Source organism: Sceloporus occidentalis, unplaced genomic scaffold, assembly GCF_023333645.1.
Source record: "Sceloporus occidentalis isolate IW3139 unplaced genomic scaffold, rSceOcc1.0.p SCAF_8, whole genome shotgun sequence".
In the NCBI taxonomy this organism is placed as follows: Eukaryota; Metazoa; Chordata; class Lepidosauria; order Squamata; family Phrynosomatidae; genus Sceloporus; species Sceloporus occidentalis.
The window spans coordinates 27,741,855-27,764,159 of NW_028316988.1; the positions used below are offsets into that span (position 1 = coordinate 27,741,855).

Here is a 22,305-nt window from a genome sequence, read left to right on the forward strand (position 1 = left end):
CTGTGATTCTAAGCACACTGACTAGAGCATAAATGCCATTGGAAACAGTGAACCTTGTTTCCAAGTCAACATTTCTTAGGATTGTACCGCATATCTTGAATTTCTCCAGGGACTAGCTTGTGAATCTTGCTACATATCTTGCGTTCATCTCGTCCCCTCCCCAAATTTTTCTCCAAACTGGAACCTCTCCATTCATCTTCTGAACACCTTGCGTCATGTCCAGTTCCTTCTTTTGTGTTTCTTTCTGGTCTGCAGGGGAAAATATTGCCCCTCAGATATTCCCCGGACACAGAAGAGCCACTTCTCTGAATTGTATGAAGTTTGACCGTCAGTTGTTTTAATAATAATAATGTTTATTTTGGCTTTGGGTTTTCTGTCCCAAACTGTGGTATGAATGACTGGTGGCCGATTTCTAATGACTTTGTTCTGCTTCACGAATGGCCTTTTGAGATCTTTTGTGGAAATGTGCGGAGGGCAGAGTGGCGTGTGTTTTGAAGCAGCCCCATGCAATAGCATCTTTTGCCAAACTTGTGCCATCTGTGTCGAATGTACAGCCGATAACTGACCATGGCTAAAACCGACCAAATGTTCAAACGGCGGGGGTCGGGCAGGGTTTCTGTGATCCAAAACTGGCTGCTTTCTATCCCTTGGGCAACTGTCCGCCTGTTCATCTGGACCCATCCTGTGTAATAAAACATGGCAGAACTGAACTGTGACTCTCTGTGGTTTTTCCCTGCCTTTCTCTTTTCCTTCACTGCTCAGGTTGAAAGTCTGCTTGACAAAGAAGCCGCATCTTCCTTCAGATCCCATGTGGTTAACTTCTGGATCAAGGTAAAGCCAAACTTGGTGGTGGGAAAAGGGGAGAAAAGGCCCTCAAATGGGCAACTGATGTGTACATAGAATTGAATTTGTAGGCCTTCTGTTATTAGGCGCCATTGCTTTTCACTACTCCGTATGTTGCATAATGGATTCTGCTTCTCCCAGTTGTTGGAGGACGTTCCATGAAAAACCTTACTCAGCCTCTGCCTGAGTTGATTTTGCCTACATATTCTATAAGGGCTAGAAACTTGATGTTTTAAAATATAAATAATACAAATCCCATAAAAGAGGTTTCACATTTGCCAGCTACTTTATGGACCAAATCCTATTATTAGTCCCTAAATGGGGACTAATTAAATCAGAGAGATTTGCCTAACCTTTGACTTGCTATTTAACCATTGATTCAGTAAGTCTAATTGAAACTAACCCATATAGTGTTCAGGCCTATGTCAATTTCTTACTGCTCTCTATCAGCTGTAATTGTGCCAAGCCTGGAAACATGTAGTTTCAGTTGTTGTCCTAAGTGGTTGCATGGATTCTTCATTTGAAGTGTGTGAGTGTATTTAAAATCCGCTGTAATTGTAAAGCAGAGACAGTTTACTTGATGTGGGGGAGAAAGGTGTGGGAAGAAATTGTAGTTTCTTACAATCTCACTGACAGATAATTATTAGAAGATCTTATTTTTAAACTGTTCTATGATTAATCCCAGAATTTTGTTTTGTTTCCCCCTTTTTCTGCTCTTCCTCAGCCCCATGCTGAAAACTCCTTTGTTTGTTCAATGTTTTTCTCGGGTTTGTGGCAATTAATTGAATTGGCATCTCACGTGGTTAATAGTTGGATTGTGTTTGCCTTTGCATAGTCCATATTTCATCCTATTCGCATAACCAGATGCCCCCCCCCAGATGTGTGGGATTACAATTCCCATCATCCTGCCATCATTTCATAGTCCAAGACTTTGAGGGGGGCAGCAGGTAGGAGGAAAACGCTCTCTATTCTCAGACAAGGGATTGTTTTTAGTGATCTTTTCCAAAATTATTTAGTGGTGTTATTATGCTTCTATCCTGCCTTCTCTTCAGTGGGCTCAAAGCATCCTATATGGCTCTTCACAACTTTAGGTTGGAAGGATGCATACTAGTCCTCTTCAATCTCTTGGAAGAATTATAGGAGGTAATAGCAGTGAAATGGCATAGATCAATTTAGTCACAATTTACTACATATCTTCCTCTGCCTTGCCCAGGGGGTTCAAGGTGGTATATATTGCTCTCTCCCAATTTGGCTACAACATGCTCACAATAACCCTAAAAGGTAGGCCAGAGCCAGTGCATTTTGTGACTCAGTGGGGATTTGAACCTGGATCTCCCCCATTCCAACCCAACATGCTAACCACCATGATCTGAATTTGGTTTTGATGAGGCTGGGTGCCAGACCCACACCAGAATAGGATGGAAGAAGGGGAGCATTGATGCCAAATTGAACCTGGGTTGCACTGGGGCCTTTCTAAACCGGTGAATCCATGGCAGAAGCTCACTAATGGCTGTTAACAAGCCCCCTCCTTTCCATCAGGGGCACCTGGTGTTTGCCAACGATTAAATGCAATAAGCCCACCAGGGAGTGCGTGTGCATGTATGCGTTTGTGTGTGAAATGGAAGAGGGAAGCGCAGCACTGTTAAGGGGCACTGTACTTGGTTAATTAAAAAGCACAGATGCTGTTTTAATGATCAATAGGAGCTTGGTGGAAGCACAGAAGGTTGGGACCAAAACCCGGGGTGTATCTGTGTTGAGGGGAGATCTGTCACTGGTGTTGTGACGTTTGTTGCTGCTGTGTGCATTCATTTCCTACTTATGGCCACCCTAGAATGGAACCTATCATGGATTTTCTTGGCAAGAGTTGCTCAGAGGGGGTTTGCCATTGCCTCCTCTGGTGTTGTGACAGAGGTGGCATTATACCTACACTTACCTAGCTCAATACTGGTAGCTCCTCCCCAGGGTCCTATGGCACTTGCTACCCAATTTTGCTTGTTTTTAAGTGTGGATATGCCTGGCATTGAATCTTTCATCTGGGATGTATATGGCCTGTTATGATATCAAGATTCCATTCATCTGTGCCCTCCGAGTGTCCCAATTTGGCCAGGACAGTATTTCTCTGCCTTCCCACTTTTTCAGCTGCTTCTAAAATGTCCTGGTTTCTCTCTCTTCCTCCCCCTTTTGTCCTGTGGCTTAGTTCAATGCTGCAAAGTGAGTTGAAAGAGCAGAAATGTGCACATGATTCAAGAGAGGAGAGGGCAGCACCTTCCCTTGTAGGCCCAGGCAAGAGCAAAATGCTGCAGCTTCTCCCATACCTTGTCTCTTCTTCCTCATGAGTAACATTGCTATCTTAGACGTTGCTTGTCCAGACGTGTGTCATGGTTTCTATGTCAGGTGTTCGGAGGGCATGATGCTTCTGGGTTTAATGAAAAGGTGGCTTTGTATAGGAAAATACTTTGTACTTGGTGAAACTAGTTATCCATTTATATTCTAGCACTCTAAGGTCTCAAGGGGAGAAGGGCCTTTTTTCAGCCACAGAGAACTTGGTCCATTTTGTGTGTGTGTATGTGAATATATGGAGTTGGGTATCAATACAACAACAAAAATAACAAATATATTCACTGCCATACTGTTTTGTTTCAGACCAGAGCCGAGCAACATGTGGCCCTCCAGATTTTGCCTCATTGCAACTCCCATCATCCCAACCTTTGGCTGAAGCCAATGGGAGTTTGAGCCAGTTGTTTGGGAGGGTTGAACACATTTTTAAATAAATCCTCCATCTGGACACTGGGGGATATACCTAAGATTAAAATGATATTAGCATGCATGCAGAGCCAGTGTGTTGTAGTGGTTTGAATGGTGGAGTGTGATTGTGGGTTCGGATCCCCAGTTGGCCATGGAAACCCACTGGATGAGTCACACACTCTCAGCCTCAGGGAAAGGCAAACTCTCTGAACAAATCTTGCCATGGAAGCCTTTAGGGTTGCCATAAGTTGAAAATGACTTGAATTGTTGTCAGCAAGAAGGCTTATTACTTTTAGGTCTTGCGCTGTTTCATGCTCCTAAAGGCTCACAGTCTTCCCAGCCTCCATGTTGGATGCTTCAACAGTTTTATTAACTACTGCTTTCAGAATCCATCAGAAACTTCTGGAGAACTACGGTTGCAAAGGTTAGTTTTAATACATTATATACCCAAAACAGTATATTGTTGTTATTGTTATTCAGTGTTACTGTGTACATACATATCTTGCAATGAGCCATTATAAATACATGGAGGTCATTTGCATTCCCAGGATTTATCTTTTAGAAACCTTAGTTTGATTTGATAGAAGTTAAAGTTTGCTTTTAAAAAGTGGGCCAAATCAGTGTCAGGGATCATGTGGCCTTCTGGATGTTTTCCAACTGCAGTTCCCAGCAGCCCCAGCCAGGGAGCTGGGAGTTGTGCGTAGTCCTACCATGGTTTGAAGGGCTGCTTGATGCCCACTCCTTGAGGTTTGGTGTTTGTGATGGCAAACCTCCTGTGACCAAATCTGGGCAAGAAATGATCAGTCAGAAATGATGTGAAGGTCCAAAACAACAAACTATTTATTTCAAAGGTTTTATATCCCACCTTTCTGCCCCAATGGGATTCAAGGTGGGTTCAAGACAGAACTTACAACTGATCTAGGCCAACTGAAGTCACCTCAAACCAAAACAAAAGTGAGAAACTCTGGAGGAGATTGTTTTCATGAAGAGTGATTGAATCCATCATCCATCTTTTAGAGTTTTGGGCTGAAATATTCTCTTACAGTAGAAAATGATATTTATAAATTGGATAAATCAGGCAAAGAGTCCCCTCACGTGGTTCCTGGAGTTCACACATTAAAAAAAAAAAGATAGCCTTGAGAAAAAGGACAAAATGCACCCAAGGGCAGCACCTTTTCCTTAGAAATTGTAGGAACGTGTTGAAGTTTCTGCCCAATTTGCCATCACACTGTCAGTATTTGGGGGGTGGGGTAGCAGTGCTAACATGTTACTACGGTGAAATCATGTAGGCAATTTAACTTGTTTCTCTTAGACGTTTTAAAATGGATTTTGCAATTTGCTTTTTTATTCTCTTCCCTGAAAATGCTGTTGCCAGCACACCCAAAAGATGGGGATTTTGCACAGGATAAATTTCAGAACTGCAAAGATTCTCACTAGTCCAGGATGCTCTCCGTTTCCTGACACTCAAGAAGCATGTTTTCCCATCATTTCCCAAGTTTTTTGAAATATTCTTTCCACCCCTGTTGTTGTTTAACACAGTAACTCTGTGACGGAGACACCTCTGAGCCCCTCCTCGACTGAGACCATCCACCAGGTATGCGGCCTTCTCTCTACTTCCCTCCACCTTTCCTAGCATTATTCTTTTCTGATTCATGCCGTCTAAGATGTGACCAAAGTATGACAGCCTCAGTTTAGTCATTTTGGGTTCCAGGGAGATTTCAGGCTTGATCTAGAACCCATTTCTTTGTCTTTTTGGCCATCTGTGGCATCCTTAATGCTCTTCTCCAGCGCCACATCCTCCTACAGAGGAGCAAGTGAGGAAGAAAGGTTTAAAAACACAGAGCAAATGTGGTAGGCATGAAATCTTGTTTGCTCCTTTTTCCCGTTGTTGATGTTGCTATACTGTTTGGAGGGAAAACTCCAAGAGGCCACTTGAGGCCTAAGATGTTTGGGATTTGTAGGTTAAGATCCAGTGGGGAAGACATGCCAGGGGGCTTGGATATGGCTCTTAGCAGGATGCTGGACTTGGCAGTGGTGGCAGCTGGCTTGTGGCTGTTGAAAACTATGTTTGGCCAGCTCCACCTTAGAAATATGCCTCTCTTGGAGTCAACTAGCTTTCTTCTGGACGTCTACATGCCAATGGCAAGGAAGTAGCTACCATTAAGGGTTTTTGTTGTGTGCCTTCCAGTTGTTTCTGCCTTGTGGCAGACCCTACTGTGGGGTTATCTAGGCAAGGCTTGTTCAGAGGTCTTGGCTGAGAGCATGTGACTTGCCCAAGGTCCCCCAGTGGGCTTCATGGCTAAGCAGGGACTCAAACCCTGATCTCGAGAGTCTAGCCTCCCCACATTTCTGTATAATCCTCAGCATATCACTAGACTAATGGGGAGAACATTCCTAATCAGTTGGTAACCTTTGAAGAGCTGCAGTTTTCTGGCACTGATGTTTTGGTGTTGATTTTGCACAACAGTTTGGGGACATTTGTAGCATTGTTTCTGTGGTTGCTTCTCAGGATGTTTGATGTTGGGAGACCAGCAATCATTTTTACCCAATGTGCCAGGGTATATATATTAGCACCCGTTGGGTTTCATTGCTTCCTTTCCTAGCAACTGGCCAAGGACCAGCACTCAATAGCTCAGGGACCACCACATTTCAGTTTAAGCCATTGAGCGGAGGGATTCGTAAGAGCTGAATTCCCCACCAGTTACTACATCCTCCTCTGTCCTCTTGAAGGCAACATATGCTTAAGGGGGAGAGGCCATTTTGCCATTGCAGTGCAACTGTATCTTTCTCGTCCTGCAGGAGGCAGCATTCACCGTGGCTTTAAAAACAAAAAGCCTCCACTTTTAATGCCCATGACCTGTTTTCCCCTTCCCAACTACACAAGCCGATTTAATCTCATTAAAGAGGAGAAACAATACGAAATGGTGCTTTGTGTTTCTGGTTAAGAGAGGCCCTCTTAAGCAAAGCAAACTCTCAGCGGAGTCCTTTGGAGAATGAGTTACTTATGGGGCCTTTTGTGCAAAGGTTTTGTTGAGCATTGCCAAACCATTTGACAGAGCAGCCGCGCAAACAGTGCACAAACTTTTAGCTGGCAGTGGCCTGTTACAGACAGCCAAAATAAAGCTGCTTCGAGTCACAGTGGAGGTATGGTGTTTCAACGATGCATGCGTCCTAAGAGTCCAGAAGCCACACCAAAGCCACGCTCCAGTCCTTAGGGCTGGAGCGTGGCTTTGCTGCGACTTCTGGACTCTTAGGACGCATGCATCATTGAAACACCATACCTCCACTGTGACTCGAAGCAGCTTTATTTTGGCTGTCTGTAACAGGCCAGTGTGTCTTTTTAAAAAGAAGGCAGGTAAAGGCAGGTACCCAGCAGAGCCCTCCAACAGTCGTTTCTGTTTGTCCACATTGCTGGGAAAACAGGATAGAAGGAGGGGAAAGGGAATCTGACAAGGAATGGTTCAGTAAGATTTTCTGAGGGAAGATGGGTGGGCTTCAGCCCTCTTGGTCCTTTGCTCCCATCTAGAAGCCAGAATAGTGTTTAAAAGTACTGTATCTAATAATGCCCACTTCCGTCTTTACTAGAATGTCCCACTATCCACCCCAGACACCATTTCCTTCATAAGCAGCACAGAAAAAGAATTAGTCTGGCCCACAGATTTCCCCTTACAAAGGGAGAACATTCTTCTTGCACACACAGAGCATCTAAATGTTCTGGTTGTGTGTTCTTAAACCTCATCAGACCTTCTCCTGGCCTAAACACCTTTGTGTAAAGAGGAGGCTGAAAATGTTTTGTTCTGCTTCTCAAATGTGTTACATGTTTGTACACGGGGCAGTCCTCTGGGGCAGCAGTTGTGGATGGCGAGACGTCAGGAAAAAACTCTTCTAGAACACGGCCTCATAACCCAAAAAACCCACAGAAAACTATTCTTCCTAATGCTTAGGTGGAATGGCGTTTCTTGTCATTTGAAGCCATTGGTTCATGTCCTGGTGCCTGAACAAAGTCTTCTACATGACCTCCTTTCCAATATTTAAAGATGTCAACAATCAGTCTTCTCCAAAACTGCCTGCCTGGGGTTTTCTAGCCAGATTCCAAAGTAAATGCTTCTTTCTGCTCTGTTGCGCTTCTTTCCTCCTGCATCTTGTCTCAGGTGCCCAAATAATCTCCTCAGTAATACTGAGCTCCCCCCTCTTTGTGCTAAAGAACCTCACCTTTAAGGCCCCATTCTTAGCATTCTCTCTTTCCAGCTTCCACAAATTCACACTATTTTTTCTCCTTCTTCTCTCTCTGCACATCTTCTAATCATCCTCCTCTCTTTGCTACCCACCTACACACTCCTATCTTTCTGGCTCCCTCAATGCCTTTCACAAAGCAGAGCTCAAGGCCTCTGAGGGAGACTGAGAGGAGACTCCTACTTAAAAACAAGCAGCAGGGATAGTTTGATTCTGGCAGATGGGAGCCCATCGGAGGCGAGAAAATAAGAACTTGGGAACGAGGAGCAGGGATCGGGAGAGAGGCAGAACAAAAGTGAATCTCGCTTTATTTGGAGGAAGTCAGCTTCTTTAAAACAGGTGAACTATTTCCACAGTAACTGCAACAGAGGTGGCCAACGGGGGCCAGTACAACTCTTCCTCTCCCTTCTCAGGTTCTGGCAAGTGAGGAAATGGGACGGATGGGTCAGCCCCTAGCAGCTCTGGTCCTCCAACAATGTACTGCTAGGGGCCTTTTGTAGCTTAAGTCTCGCTCTGACCATGGCAGATTAAAAAGAGACGTTGCTGAGACGCTGCAGGAGACATTTCCTCACTACTGCCTTCCGCTGCACCCCAAGCCTGGGCTTTGGTACTACAGGGGACCAAGAAAAACAAAACAAAACGGTGGCACAGAACATGTCGCCATACATGTGGGCGTTGGGGGGTTTGTTTTGTTTTTGAGCAGTTTATAGCACTATTCTTTCAGGCCAGGTAGGGAAGTGGGGTGGCTTGAGGTGAGAGGGATGGTGCCCAGGAAACCAACTTAACAGAAGAGGCAAAAGAGCAAGTGCCAGAGGTCAAAACTGGTGGCTTTGTGGGGTGGATTAGGCACATTCAAACTCCTGGAAGCCAGATACAGTGGGCCGTCGAAGGGGAAAGGAAGCTAATACTGCCACTTTCTGCCTTGGAAAGGAAGGTTCCTGGCCTAAAACAATAAAATAGAAACAAAGAAAGAATGTGCTTTTCATTCTTAGCTCCCTATTGCCTACCAGTCAAATGGGTTTTCAGCTGCATCCTTACTAAGGCTGAGGATCATTTTAAAGGCTGGATAAACCCCACACTACATTGCGACTAGTGTTAGCAGCTTTTTTGTGTAGTTTGCCAGCAGGGGAAGGAGCTGCTGACACAAAGGAAGGAGGGAACGACAGATGTTCTCAGCCCATCTGTCTATACGGTCAAACTTAAGAGGTAAAAAACAACAACTGCCTCCCACTGTTTTCCTTTAAAAAAAGAAAAAGAAAGATTTTTTACTCTACAGACTCTCTTAAAAAGTGAAGTTTTCTGTTCTTTGCGAGGGTGCACTAGAATATTCTTGGTGCTATAGCACAAGGCAGACAGGAGACATCTAAGCAAGCTGCTTAGCTGGGATGTCACCTGGAAGGGAAGAAGGGAGGGACAGAGAAACAAAGACAGGCCAGTTAGTACAATCAACTTGCCCCAGTCCTAGGTGGTTATTTTACATGGCGTCTATGCAGGGATAACCTAGTAACAGTTAAACATTAATGTCCAAATATCTAAAACATAGTTAAGAAGGCCTCAAAGTGGGCTGTGTGAAACCATGGCATGAAGTTTGGGAAAGCTAGGATTGCATTAAGCAAAGCCGCACCAAGCAAACCATGGTTAAAATAATCTCTCAATTCCCCCTGTTTCCCACTCTCAAAGAGCACACCTGCAGAAGACTCCTATGCGTAACTATCTGCTGGAGCCATTTGCTAAGCTAGAACTGGAGTGATTTGAGTACAGTGGTACCCCGGGTTACGAAAGTAATTCGTTCCGCCGCCGCTTTCGTAACCCGAAAGGCTTCGTAAGCTGAAAAACCCATAGGCGCTAATGGGGAAAAGCCGCAATTTGGTGCGAAATAGCGCCAAAAAGCACCAAAAGTTTTTTCGTAACCCGAAAAAACATTCGTAACGCGGAACAGTTTTTTAAAATAGATTTTTTTCGTAACCCGGAAATTTCGTATCCCGGCGCATTCGTATCCCGGGGTACCACTGTACAGAGATGTTGTCAGAACTCCAAAGCCAATTACTGATCAATATTCACATTCCCTTTGGTTTCTGTTCATATTCTGGGTAATGGCTTTAATTGTAGTTCTGCCAGCTTTGCTTGCTTTACTAGGGGGGATGGGGAGGATTGCAACTTAGGATTGGAATGCACTGTTTAATTAGCTGGAGACATCTGCGGAGCCTGTCCAAGGTCAGGTTGGGTTCTCAAGCCTAGTTAGCCTGGGAAGCAAGGGGGGAAGAAGGTGGAGAGGAGAAAAGGCGGGAGAGGAAAAAAAGGTGGGGGCTTGAGTACTTTTAACTTGGTGTTTGAGGTTTGCCTTTCAGATTTCACTGAAAAGTCTGTCTGTTCACTTTCATCTGTATCTCAATAAACTTCACTGCTTTTAAGCAAGTTGCTGTTGTGGATCACTGGTGGAAGTTGGCGGATCTTACAGTCAGTGAAATCAGCTGTAATCTACTTGTCATCATGACTGAGGTGAAGGTGCAGGTCGAACCATCCGATCTGGAGATTGAGGTGGTGGAAGACACCGGGGCCCTCGGGACCGAGGGAAAGAGCGGCGTCGAGGAACGCCAGGGAGCAAGGCCCAAGACAGGGACCAGCTCAGAGGACCAACCAGAGGACTGGTGGTACCTGCCAGCGGGGACCGGGAGACACCGGCGCCGGGCTGGCAGACTGACGGCGTGGAACCAAGGACTGGGGGAAGCTATGTTGCAGAGCCCCGGACCTGAGGACCTATCGGAGGAGGTGGCAGGTGTCAAGGACGACATCCGTCAACTGAAGGAGATGATGGCCACCCTGATGCCCAAGGAAGGGAAGAAACCGGGGCAGGAAGCCCGAAAGGCACCCGCAGTCGCCGCCGCCCGGGCCGCCCGTCCAGTGGACCTGGAGGAGGACGTCGACTCGGAGATGGAGGACGAGGATGACCAGAGCTCAAGGCCGCCCTCTCGTCGGAGAGGAGTGGGGGGAACCTCACGAATTCGCCGTGGAGAAGCAGAGGCGCTGCGCGAGCTGCTGGCGGGCAAGCTGGAGGCCAAGTTCAACGGGGACCCGGAACAGCTCCCATTCTTCCTCGCGCAGGTGGCGGGGCACATGCGGGCTCGAGGGGACTACTTCCCGGACGAAGCCGAGAAGGTGAGATGCGTGGCCGGCCGACTGGAGGGCCAAGCGGCTCAGTGGCTAGTGCAGCTGTATGATTGTGGGGCACCCGAGCTGCGGTCCCTGGACGCCTTCATGACAGCACTTCGAGCCCGGTTCGAGGACCCGTTCCGCGTGGATCGGGCAAAGGCCAAGTTCGCCACCCTGCAGCAGGGAAGTCGATCCGTGGCAGAATACGTGTTGGAGTTCCGGAGCGTGGCTGCAAACATTCCGGATTATCCGGACGCGATGATGACCCGCCAGTTCCAGGATGGGCTCCGCGCAGACCTGCTAGAGTGGATCCTGATGAGAGAAACGCCCGCGGGCCTACAAGAGTGGATTCGTTGTGCCGGCGAGGCGGAGGCCACCAGGGAGCGGATTCGGCTTGCCAAGCAGCGAGCAGCTTTCCAACAAGGGAAGGTGGCCGCGACCCCGGGCCGAGAGGGCAGACCCAAGACTTCGGCGGAGGTGGAGAAGCAGCGCCGGATGAGACTGGGCCTGTGTTTGGCATGTGGGAAAAAAGGCCACATGATTGCGACCTGCCCGGATAGGGCCACCGGCAAAAAGACCCCCAAGGCGGCGCCAGGCGGTTCCGGAGGCCCAGGGAAAGGGGCCGCCGGCCAGGCTGCCGAGCCGGCCGGGGCCGAGGACGAGCGCCCAGCTGGACCGGCCCAAGACCAGGCCATTCCGGATTTGGTGAGTGGAGGGGTCTCCATTTATTACTTGGAAGTTAAATTGGGACATAAAATAAAAGGGACTACAGAGCCAATGCTGGCAGCTCTGGACTCGGGGTGCACCCGATGTCTAATCAGCGAAAAGCTGGTGCAATCGCTCCAGATTGAACAGGAGCCTTTGCCGGAGTCAATCCCTTTCCTGCAGATGGATGGGACGGTCATGGGGGGAAAACCCAGCAGTTATCAGACTGAGAAACTTATGCTTCAGGTTTCAGGACATTGGGAAACCCTCCGGTTTGTGGTTGGGCCCACCAGGGGTTGCGATTTAGTGTTGGGAATAGACTGGCTGGCGTTTCACAACCCATTCATCAATTGGAAAACCAAGCAGTTGGTGTTCAACGACCCTGGGTGCAGTAAGCATGTGGCGCCTGCAGGGAACATGGGGAGAGAGCCGCACCGTGCCACTGCGGTGACGGTCTATGGCCCTTACCCAAAAGCGACAGTCAACCGGCTACAGGAGATGGGGAGTTTCCCAGAGGTCTATAAGGATTTGAGTGCAGTGTTTGAGGAAACTGAGTGTGACATCTTGCCGCCTCACCGAGACACAGACTGTGCCATTGAATTGACCCCCGGGGCCCCACTCCCTAAACCCAAACTGTACTCCATGACTCCAAGGGAGATGGTGACATTGAAGGAGTTCATTAACAAGAATTTGGCCAGAGGGTTCATCCGCCCCTCCAGTTCACCGTTCGGTGCGCCAGTGTTTTTCAGGGAAAAGAAGGATGGGTCCCTGCGGTTGGTGACAGATTACAAGAACTTGAATGCCATCAGCACTTGTAGCAAATATCCCCTTCCATTGATGAAGGACATGTTGAGTAGATTGGCCACGGGGAAGATTTTCACCAAATTGGACTTAAGGGATGCTTACTTTCGAGTAAGGATTAAGGAGGGGGACGAATATAAGACCGCATTCCATTGCCCGTTGGGGGCGTTTGAATACCTAGTCCTCCCGTTTGGCCTTGCGGGAGGGCCTTCGTGTTTCATGCAGCTGATCCATGAGGTGCTGCAGGACTTGCTGTATGAAGGGGTGCTGGTATATTTGGACGACATCCTCATTTACTCCCCGGACCTTCCCAGCCATGTGAAATTGGTGCGAAAGGTGTTGCAAAGGCTGTTAGAGAACAAGCTGTATGTTAAACTGTCTAAATGTGAATTTCATACAGATAGTTTGGAGTTCTTGGGATATAGAGTATCCACCCGGGGATTACAAATGGACCCGCATAAAGTACAAGATGTCATGAACTGGCCGCAACCAAAAACCCGCAAACAGGTGCAACGATTTCTAGGGTTTGCTAACTTTTACAGACAGTTCATCCCCAATTTTGCTCAAGTTGCATTACCCATCACCAATCTGTTAAAAACCAAGGTGGGGGAATCTGGTGAACCTGCAAGTGCTGGAGAACAGGCAGCCCGAATGAAACCTTCCTTTAAAGTGGACTGGACTCGGGAGTGCACAGAGGCTTTTGTACAGCTAAAGAAATTGTTCAGTACAGAGCCTGTGTTAAAGCACCCAGATCCTGAGCAGCCTTTTGTGGTGCAAGTAGATGCTTCAGATGAAGCAGTGGGGGCAGTGCTGATGCAAAGGGATAGCGAGGGCAAACTGAGGCCTTGCGCCTATTTGTCTAAACGTTTTGATTCTACCCAAAAAGGTTGGCCATGCTGGGAGAAAGAGGCCTATGCCATTAAGAGGGCTTTGGAGGTGTGGAGGCAATTCTTGGAGGGGGCTCCACACCCGTTCGAAGTGTGGACGGATCATCGAAACTTAGAGGCCCTACAAACCCCCAAGCAGTTGACTCCCAAACAGAGGCGGTGGGCAAAGGAGTTCTATAAGTTCAACTTCACAATAAAGTTCTTCCCTGGTAAAGACAATGTATTGGCAGATGGGTTGTCCAGAATGCATGGCCCTGGACAACAAGAACGTAGTGAACTCCAGACTCTGTTCTCCTCCAAACAATTGGGGCTGGGAGTGACCACGCGCTCCCAGGCCAAAAAGGAGCAGGACTCTAGCTTGGAAGCTCTAGACCCCATGGTGAGAGAAATTTTGGAGGCATATGAAACAGATGAGGAGTTGGCAGACCTAAAGACTGAACTCCAATGCTCAGAGCAGGGAGTATGGACCAAAGATGGGAAAATATATGTGCCTGGGGCCTGCAGGTCTAAAGTGCTGGAACTATGTCATGATGTCAAAGCCGCAGGTCATTGGGGTTTCATTAAAACCTGGCTGACACTAAGCTCCAAGTACTGGTGGCCCAAAGCTCGTAAAGGGGTGGAGGCTTATGTACAGGGGTGTTCAATTTGTGCCAGAGCCAAACCCCACACAGGCAAGCCGAGTGGCCTATTGCAGCCGGTGGAGACCCCATCTAGGCCTTGGCAACACATTGCAATGGACTTCATTACTGACTTGCCAGAAAGCAAAGGCAAAGACACCATTTGGGTTGTTACGGACTTGTTTTCCAAACAGGTGCACTATGTGGGTTGCAAAGGGGTCCCCACTGCATCCAAACTGGCTGACCTTTTCATTGAAAACATATACAAGTTCCATTGTTTGCCGGACAAGATTCTGTCCGACCGGGGATCGTCCTTCACTTCCAAATTTTGGAGGTGTTTGCAAGACAAGTTGGGGGTGCAATTGGCGTTCAGCTCGGCTTTTCACCCCCAGACGGACGGTCAGACGGAAAGGGTTAATCGGAGCCTGGAGGTCTATTTAAGGTGCTATGTCAATTACCTACAAGATAACTGGATGGACTTGCTGCCCCATGCTGAGGTGGCCTTTAATGTATCTAGTCATGCCAGCATTGGGATGTCTCCTTTCCAAGTGGTGTTTGGCTATGAGCCTAGGGTCATCCCACAACTATCCCCTGAACCAAAGGATCCGGTGCCAGTGGGAAAGTGGAGTCAGCTATTGCGGGACAGTTGGCCTAAAATTGAGGAGGCATTGAAACAGGCCAAATTGGACTACAAGCGCTTTGCTGATCAGCACAGGAAGCCTGGTTGGGACATTCAGGAGGGAGACTGGGTGTTCCTGTCTACCAAGAACTTAAAGTGTAGAGTGCCTTGTAAAAAATTAGGCCCCAAATTTGTGGGTCCATTTGCTGTAAAAAGACTTGTTAGTGAAGTGACTGCTGAGTTGGACCTGCCTAAGATGTACAAACACATTAACCCTACATTTCATTTCAGCCTGCTGAAGCCTGCTGGGAAGAGAACTGAAGATGAACTGAAAGAACCTGCTCCACTGCCATTGCTCATTGAGGGGGAAGAACATTTTGAAATTGTGAAGATTTTGGACTCTAGGGTTGTAAAAGGGGGCTTAGAATACCTGGTGCAGTGGAAACATTTCCCAGTTGATATGGCTGAGTGGGTGGGGGTTAAACATGTCAATGCTGAGAGGCTGATACATGAATTTCATTTGGCTTACCCTGATAAACCTAAATTGGATAAATAGAGCTTTGGGGGGGCAGAGTGTCAGAACTCCAAAGCCAATTACTGATCAATATTCACATTCCCTTTGGTTTCTGTTCATATTCTGGGTAATGGCTTTAATTGTAGTTCTGCCAGCTTTGCTTGCTTTACTAGGGGGGATGGGGAGGATTGCAACTTAGGATTGGAATGCACTGTTTAATTAGCTGGAGACATCTGCGGAGCCTGTCCAAGGTCAGGTTGGGTTCTCAAGCCTAGTTAGCCTGGGAAGCAAGGGGGGAAGAAGGTGGAGAGGAGAAAAGGCGGGAGAGGAAAAAAAGGTGGGGGCTTGAGTACTTTTAACTTGGTGTTTGAGGTTTGCCTTTCAGATTTCACTGAAAAGTCTGTCTGTTCACTTTCATCTGTATCTCAATAAACTTCACTGCTTTTAAGCAAGTTGCTGTTGTGGATCACTGGTGGAAGTTGGCGGATCTTACAGTTGTTGACTTTGGAAGAAGCTATGAAACAAGAACCAAGTTGGGAAGTTTTGCTGCCCTTGAACCTTTCCCTCTCTCCCAGAAATCGAAACTGGACTCCCACCTCATTGTCTGCTTAGTTTGCGTTCCTCTGGCGCACATTCTTGTCCTTATGATTGGTGGCATTGCTTTTCCTGGAACAGAAAAGGAGAAGAGCCAGGTCTATTAGTATTATTATTTATTTGTACCCCACCCCAAAAAAACACAATACAATAAAAAACCTAGAAAAGTGGCAATTAGTTTTAAAAAAGATTAAAAGCACTTAAAAACCATGCAATTTGAAATAATAAAATTTAAAATAATGCAACACCCCCAGGTTTAAAACTTTAAAAACTGTGTTTTAAATGCCTGTCTCAACCCACTGAAGAGTGGCTTAACAACACCCAGATATAAAACTTTACCTGCAGCACAAAACCTGACCTGACTAAGAAAAAAGTGTGTGTGTGTGTGATGGAGGGGGGCATGTCTCACTATTCCCCAACTCAGGGCAAAGGCTGTTATCTGGGCTGGCAGCAAGCCCAGGGAGGTAAGATGACTGTTGCATTCCAGAGCCCACCCAGGATTGGCATTCCCCTCCCTGGCAGGCGACCCAAGCCCATTCTGGCACCACCAGCCTCGGATTATCCCAGCAGGGAGAGATTCCTCTCCTAACAAACTCTGTTGACTGCTGCTCCTGCCCCCCCCCCCCCACCCAGTCCTGCAAAGCAGCAACCCACACATCAGCTCTATGAAGGGATTTCAAGGTTGTTCCATTGGTTCCCCTCATCTCCCACCTCCCAGATGCCTCAAGAGATTATGGAAGGGGCAACAGGAGGAAAGAGTGTGAATGGCATACTCACAGGGGTGCAGAGCCTCCATCATCATCTTCAAGGCAAAGAGGGCACCGGAGAAAGGAGAAGAATGAACAGCATCAGGAAAAAGGTTCTTGTTGACCAGCACACACGACACTTGCCCACCCTCCCTTGTCTGGCCACCTTTTGTAAACTATTCTAAACTGCTGGAAATGTGTGTGCAGACACAGTGCTGCAAGTCACAAAGAGGAATCTCCAATCCATCCCAATGGCAGAGTTTTGTTGAGGAATGGGTGGGAACTGAGCTATGTGATGGTCTAGAAGCAAAGGGGAGCTCAACTGGACAGGCCTTAGGCTATTAAATGCTTTCACATACACAAAATCACAATGGTGGAATGAACTAGCAGTTGATTTCAACCATTGGTTTGAAATGGGGAGTTAAACCAAGACACTAGCAACAACCAACATGGAGGTTTTCCACTCCCCACCCTTTTGATCAGAAGGAAAGCACTGCCAAGGAGCATCTAGACAGGAATCGGTAGCAAAGGACCCCAAGTGCTCCTCAGCTGTAAGCGCTGAAGACTGGAGCCAATAAGGAGGGAGGCTATAGACTTTTAAAAGGGGGGAAAGCCCAAGAGAGGTCTCAGGCCTAGACTGCAAAGAAAAGAGCTGTGATTGTGTATTTAAAAGGGCAGCATTTGCTCTCCAATCTATGTAGGAGGATTTAAGGCCTGTGGCATAACATGCAGTAAAACATAACACCCTTGAATAGTAGCAACATTAAATACCTTTGCAGCAAATACATAAAGGACACAAATAATTAAGGATTTATGAGAGCACTAGAAAGCAGCATCAAGGGGCTAATGCGCTCAGCAATTAAACAACTCCAGTTGGTTACATTTGCACAAAAAACAAGAGGGTCTTGCTGTGAATTGTTTGAGGGGGCTGCAGACCTGCAGAAACAACAGGACCATCCCAGATTGCAGCCTGCTGGTTGAGTTCCCTGCGATTTAGAAACCTCAGGAGGCATTTGGGCAGCTAAGATTTAAACCCTAAATAGAGGTTGCTAGGAGGGAACGTGACTTTGTTGGAGAGAAATTTTTAAAGCCACCAACAATGCTGGAAGCTTTGGTAGGAAAGCGACAGAACTGCTACTGTTCTTCAATCCTTTATGTCCTGCAAAGAACTAGGACAGTGGTGCCAAAAGCAGCCTGAGCCCCACTGCTATGAAGTCAGTGCTTTTGTTTTCTTTTTGGAAGCATTAAAACAACAGGGAGAAAGGGCAAGGAGCCCCCAACTCAAAATGACCCCTCCCTAGTTCTCAAGCATTCTGAAGCAAAAGTCCTCCTAATCCCTTAGTTTTGCCTTCACCTAATCTGGGGCTGAAGTTTCTTTGTTAGTAAACATAAGACACATTTGCGGAATGCCATTCCCCAGGGTCCACCAAAGGAGACATTGACCTCGTTGCCTCTTCTATAGCCCTGGCCAATTTCCACATGAGTCAGCCTAACATACCCAAATCTGTTAAGTACAAGGAATGATGGCTCTGGCAGGAAACTTGTGCAGGGTCCACACAGCGTGGGCAGTCTGGGGTACTTGTGTGAGAGATGAACAAGAGGGCAGGCTTTTATTGCTGATAAACTAGGGAGTATTCAGCCCAGGACAGGGCATCTTAAATAAGGCTAGGGAAAATGTGAGCCAGCATGGTGTAGTGGCTGGACTGTGGGGAGAATCCCTGGTCAGGGAAACCCACTGGGTGGCTACTCTCTCAGCCTTAGTAGAATACATAGTTGGGAGGAAGCTCTGTGCTGCCTCTCTCCCAGGCTCATGCACCAAAACACTCCTCCCCAGTTGCCTTACCGTCAGGGACCTCGTTGGGCTTTCTCCTCTTCTCGTAGATGAAAATAATTGTCACGAGGACCAGCACTTCGGCCACAATCCCTAGAAATGGCCACAGAGCTGCCAGGCGGCTGCGGACCCGTAGGCTCACCGAAGCGCCATCTTCTCCCTGGTCATTGGTGGCATTACACTTGTACTCGCCTGGGTCCTTCTCAATATCCAGGGATACAATGCGCAGGTCCGTCCTGTTGGCTTCTGATTTGATGAAGAACCGGTCCTCTGAGCCATTGACAATGGGCTGGAAGAAACAAAGGGGAGGTATTGCCTGGAGAACCTGGCAATTCTCACCAATTCTGAAAAGAAGACCCTGGCTTGGGACTGGTGGGCTCTTCAAAATTTCAAACCCTAGATCAAGGGCAAATAAAAAAATCTAGGGAGTGATGACTAGACTGACCTCCCCCCAAAGCAGCATTGTAACAGATTTTTGTTGATTAACTATGATGAAACTGCAGAAGAATTGGAAAGGAAATGAGCAAAACCTTTTTCACTCTCAATAGGGGAGACCAAGGGTCGGGGGCCTTAATGAATTAGAAGAACAAATGTAAGAAGAATTATGCTGGATCATTTTGGCCACTTTACAGACAGTCAAGCAGCTCCAGTGGGAAGCCCACAAGAAGAACATGAGTGCAGCAGTTTTCTCCCACTCATGTTCTCTGCAACAGGTATCTCGGGGGCATACTGCCTCTGATAGAAGATTTAGCAATCATAATTAAATACGTTATCTTATAGGAGTTTTTGTAAAATACACTTGAGGCTGTCCCACTTCACAAAAGAGTTTGGGGTGGTGGGCACATTTCCTACTGAACAAAATAGATTGAACTCTACAATGAACACCAGTGTGTCTATTTTCAGGAAGGGAGTGGGCTCCCTGTTGCCAACTACTTCCTTTTAACATTAGCTCAAATGCTGCGCCTGTGGGACATGGGGAAAGCAAGCAGAAAATGCATTACCACACAGTTTCTGAAGTGAAGCCCTAGGTTGGAACACATTAAGTGGCTGAACTGATTCAGCTTCACAGAACCAGTGAAGTTGCACCTGTTCTGTCCAGAGGTGAAATGTGTGAGTTAAGCCAAGACACTCACCGTTGGCATGCCCCCTACCATCTTGTACCAAATCCACTGGGTGACAGGAGGGTAAGACTGGGCCTTGCAAGTCAGCACGCCAGTGTCCCCCTCGTTCCCGTGCTCCGACTTCTTATATGCAACAACATGTGGTTTGACTGCAAAGGAGGAAAAGAGAACCAGCAGATGAAGGTCAGCCAAGAGAGTTCTGCCATCACTGTGGCCTCTGGGCAGCTGGTGAGAGGTCCTCTGTCCATACAGGGGTAGGCAACCTTTTTGAGCCGGGGGCCGGGTTGCTGTCCCTCAGACAACCGGGGGGGGGGGGGGGAAACGGGGGCGGAGCTTCCACCCTCCAGGGGCGGGGCCGCATGCCAGGAGCGGAGCTTCCACCCTCCGGGGGCAGAGCCACATGCCAGGAGCGGAGCTTCCACCCTCCGGGGGGCGGGGCCAGCACTGGAGGCCTCCCCCTCTTTGCCGGCCCCTGAGGGGGCCCCAGGCCCCGTCAGAGGCCGGCAAAAGAACTGGCTGGGGGCGCCAGCGCTGGAGGCCTCCCCCTCAGGGGCCCTTCCTTCGCCAAACCTCTCTCTCCGGAGGGAGGTTTGGTGGAGGAAGGGCCCCTGGGGGAGCCCAGGGCCTGGCGGGCCAGCATCCTGGGCTTCCTGAGGGTCTTTCCTCTGCCAGACCTCTCTCCAGAGGGAGGTTTGGCGCAGGAAAGACCCCCAGGGAGCCCAGGAGGGAGCAGGAGGACCCCCGCCTCCCTCCCGCCCAGCCCGCAGCTGTGAGGCAACCGCGGGCAGGGCGGGAGGGAGGAGCACTGCTGCCCCCTCCTGTCCTGCCGAGGACTAGAGGAGGAGCTCCTCCTCTTGAGGCTGACTGGCCAATGGGGGCAGGCTGGAGCTCCAACAGCCCACCCCCTGCCAGCAGCCATTGGCCAGCCAGCCCCAGGAGGAGAAACTCCTAGCCCTCCGTGTGGTCCTGCAGGCGTGCGCAGGGCTATAGGAAGCTGCTGGTGGGTGGGTGGCGGCGGCAGCGCACTGTCTGTGCCCACCCTCCTCGCCGCCGCCGCAATACCGCCTGCGAGCCGGATTAGGTCCACAGGCCGGGGATTGCCGACCCCTGGTCCATACCAACTGGTTAAGAGTAGCCAGTGTCTGCTGGACATTAACCCCCCCCTCCCCCCAATCATGTCTTTTTATCTGAAGAACAGAATACCCTAAATAAAAAACTAGTGGTTGCAGCTGCTGAGTCTCCAGGCAGAAATCTGGATCTTTCCAACCTTCCTTTTATTCAGTGTCTCCCAAAAGGGCAAGTGGTGATTTTTCTGTTCAGCATGAATACAAAGCTGATGGAATAGCGGCTCAGTCCTGACAGAGCGACAGTATACAAATGTTAGCTCTTTGCTCCCCTGCCCACCACTGAGTGTCCCCACTGAAAAGTCAACTATTTTGAAAATGGAAGCATGAAGGTAGTCAGGTTTCCATAATCATTACCTTTTACGTACACAATGGCTCTTGATTGGGGATCCGTGTCGAAGATGCAGTGGTATTCCCCCGAGGAATCATGATCCACTTTTGGGATCCTGAAATAAAAACCAGTGTGCCAAGGAAGCAGTGAGTAGAGTGCACAACATGTTACAACTCTGCAGCCAGCAAAGGTAGCTTTGTACTTCAAAAGTGAGCCCCTCAATGAAATGGAATAGCAAAACCTGACTCTCCTTTTGCTTCTAACTTTTCTTAAGTGAGAAATTCAATTCAAGACGATGATTTATTGAACCAGATGTCTGTAAACAGCCAGAACCACCTTAAGAGAGAACACACAAGGTCAGAAAGAAAAGGAGGGCAGTGAAGAGGAAAGGCATGGAGAATAAGGAGGTTTATCCACAGGCTGCACCCAAGATAAACACAGGAGGAACTTTCAGTCTTGGAACAACTGAAGGGTGGAGAGGGGAATCGGATTTGGGACAAGCATTCCAACACCTAACCTGCTTTTCCTTTGGGTCTACAGATTATATTGAACTACTGCTCCCGCCATTACCGACTATGGTGTCCAGAGCAGACAGCAACTGTAAGGTTTCCAGCAAGGGTTGAAGAATCCCTTGGTTCCTCACTCAGGTTTTAAGATCCTCCAGGTGTTGAACTATGGCTCTCATCATCCCCCGGCAGCATAGCCAATACCTGGATGATGGGCATTGGAATCCAATGGTATTTAAGATTCACAGGCTGTGGTTCAAAGGACCATGCGTTCAGTGAAATAAAAGCAAAAAAAGGGTCTTGGCTAATTTAATCCAAAGTAATCTTATGGCGGGGGGGGGGGGGGGTAAAATACTACAAGAAGAGGGACTGAGTTAGAGCGGGAGAGAGAATGGATGCAACCAGGGAGGATCCTGGAAGAGGCAGCACAGGGACTCCATTTCAATTCAATGCTTTCTGTTCAATAAAGTTCTCACAAGTACTTTCAGGAGCTTTTAGAACACATGGTGGAGGAGGAGGAATAATAGAGGTAACCCTGCTATTGACGTCTCAGTTAGGAAGCTTGTTCTGACCGGATTTAATGGATTAGCCATACCTCTGGAAGGAAAATATGTTAAATATGTCTGCCCTTTGGGGGAGGGAGGGATGTTTCTGCAGGAAGAGTTGCAGAGTATTTGCTATGGAGGGAGAGGCTGGGCTTCTTTTTTGTTACTTCTATCCCACACAGCCTGCCCAGAGAATTGAGGGCATATGAGGGAGGCTGGGGGTATAAATACTTTAATCCTTTCTCAGTGCGTGGTTGCTATGGGGAGAGAGGCACGTCGACTCAGCTGTGTGGAAAAGGACGTGATGCCTGGCTGGCCAGCTGGGCCTCTGCCAGCAGGAGAGGCAAGGATGGGAACCAGAGGCCCAATGCCATTACCACAAGGGTGGCACTT

General features: G+C 48.1%; 1 protein-coding gene across 2 annotated transcripts in view; it reads right to left on the minus strand.

The window, feature by feature from the left end:
* Positions 1 to 8,112: 8,112 nt before the first annotated feature.
* BSG (basigin (Ok blood group)) overlaps positions 8,113 to 22,305 on the minus strand; it is a 33,007-nt gene continuing 18,814 nt past the window's right edge. For both annotated transcript variants that reach the window (XM_089535776.1, XM_089535777.1), the window contains 6 exons: positions 20,888 to 20,976; positions 19,419 to 19,555; positions 18,298 to 18,574; positions 16,486 to 16,510; positions 15,711 to 15,780; positions 8,113 to 9,213 (listed from right to left, as the gene is read on the minus strand). In XM_089535776.1, coding sequence (XP_089391902.1) covers positions 15,723 to 15,780; positions 16,486 to 16,510; positions 18,298 to 18,574; positions 19,419 to 19,555; positions 20,888 to 20,976 — 586 coding nt within the window. In that variant the 3' untranslated portion in view covers positions 8,113 to 9,213; positions 15,711 to 15,722. The remainder of the gene's footprint in view (positions 9,214 to 15,710; positions 15,781 to 16,485; positions 16,511 to 18,297; positions 18,575 to 19,418; positions 19,556 to 20,887; positions 20,977 to 22,305) is intronic.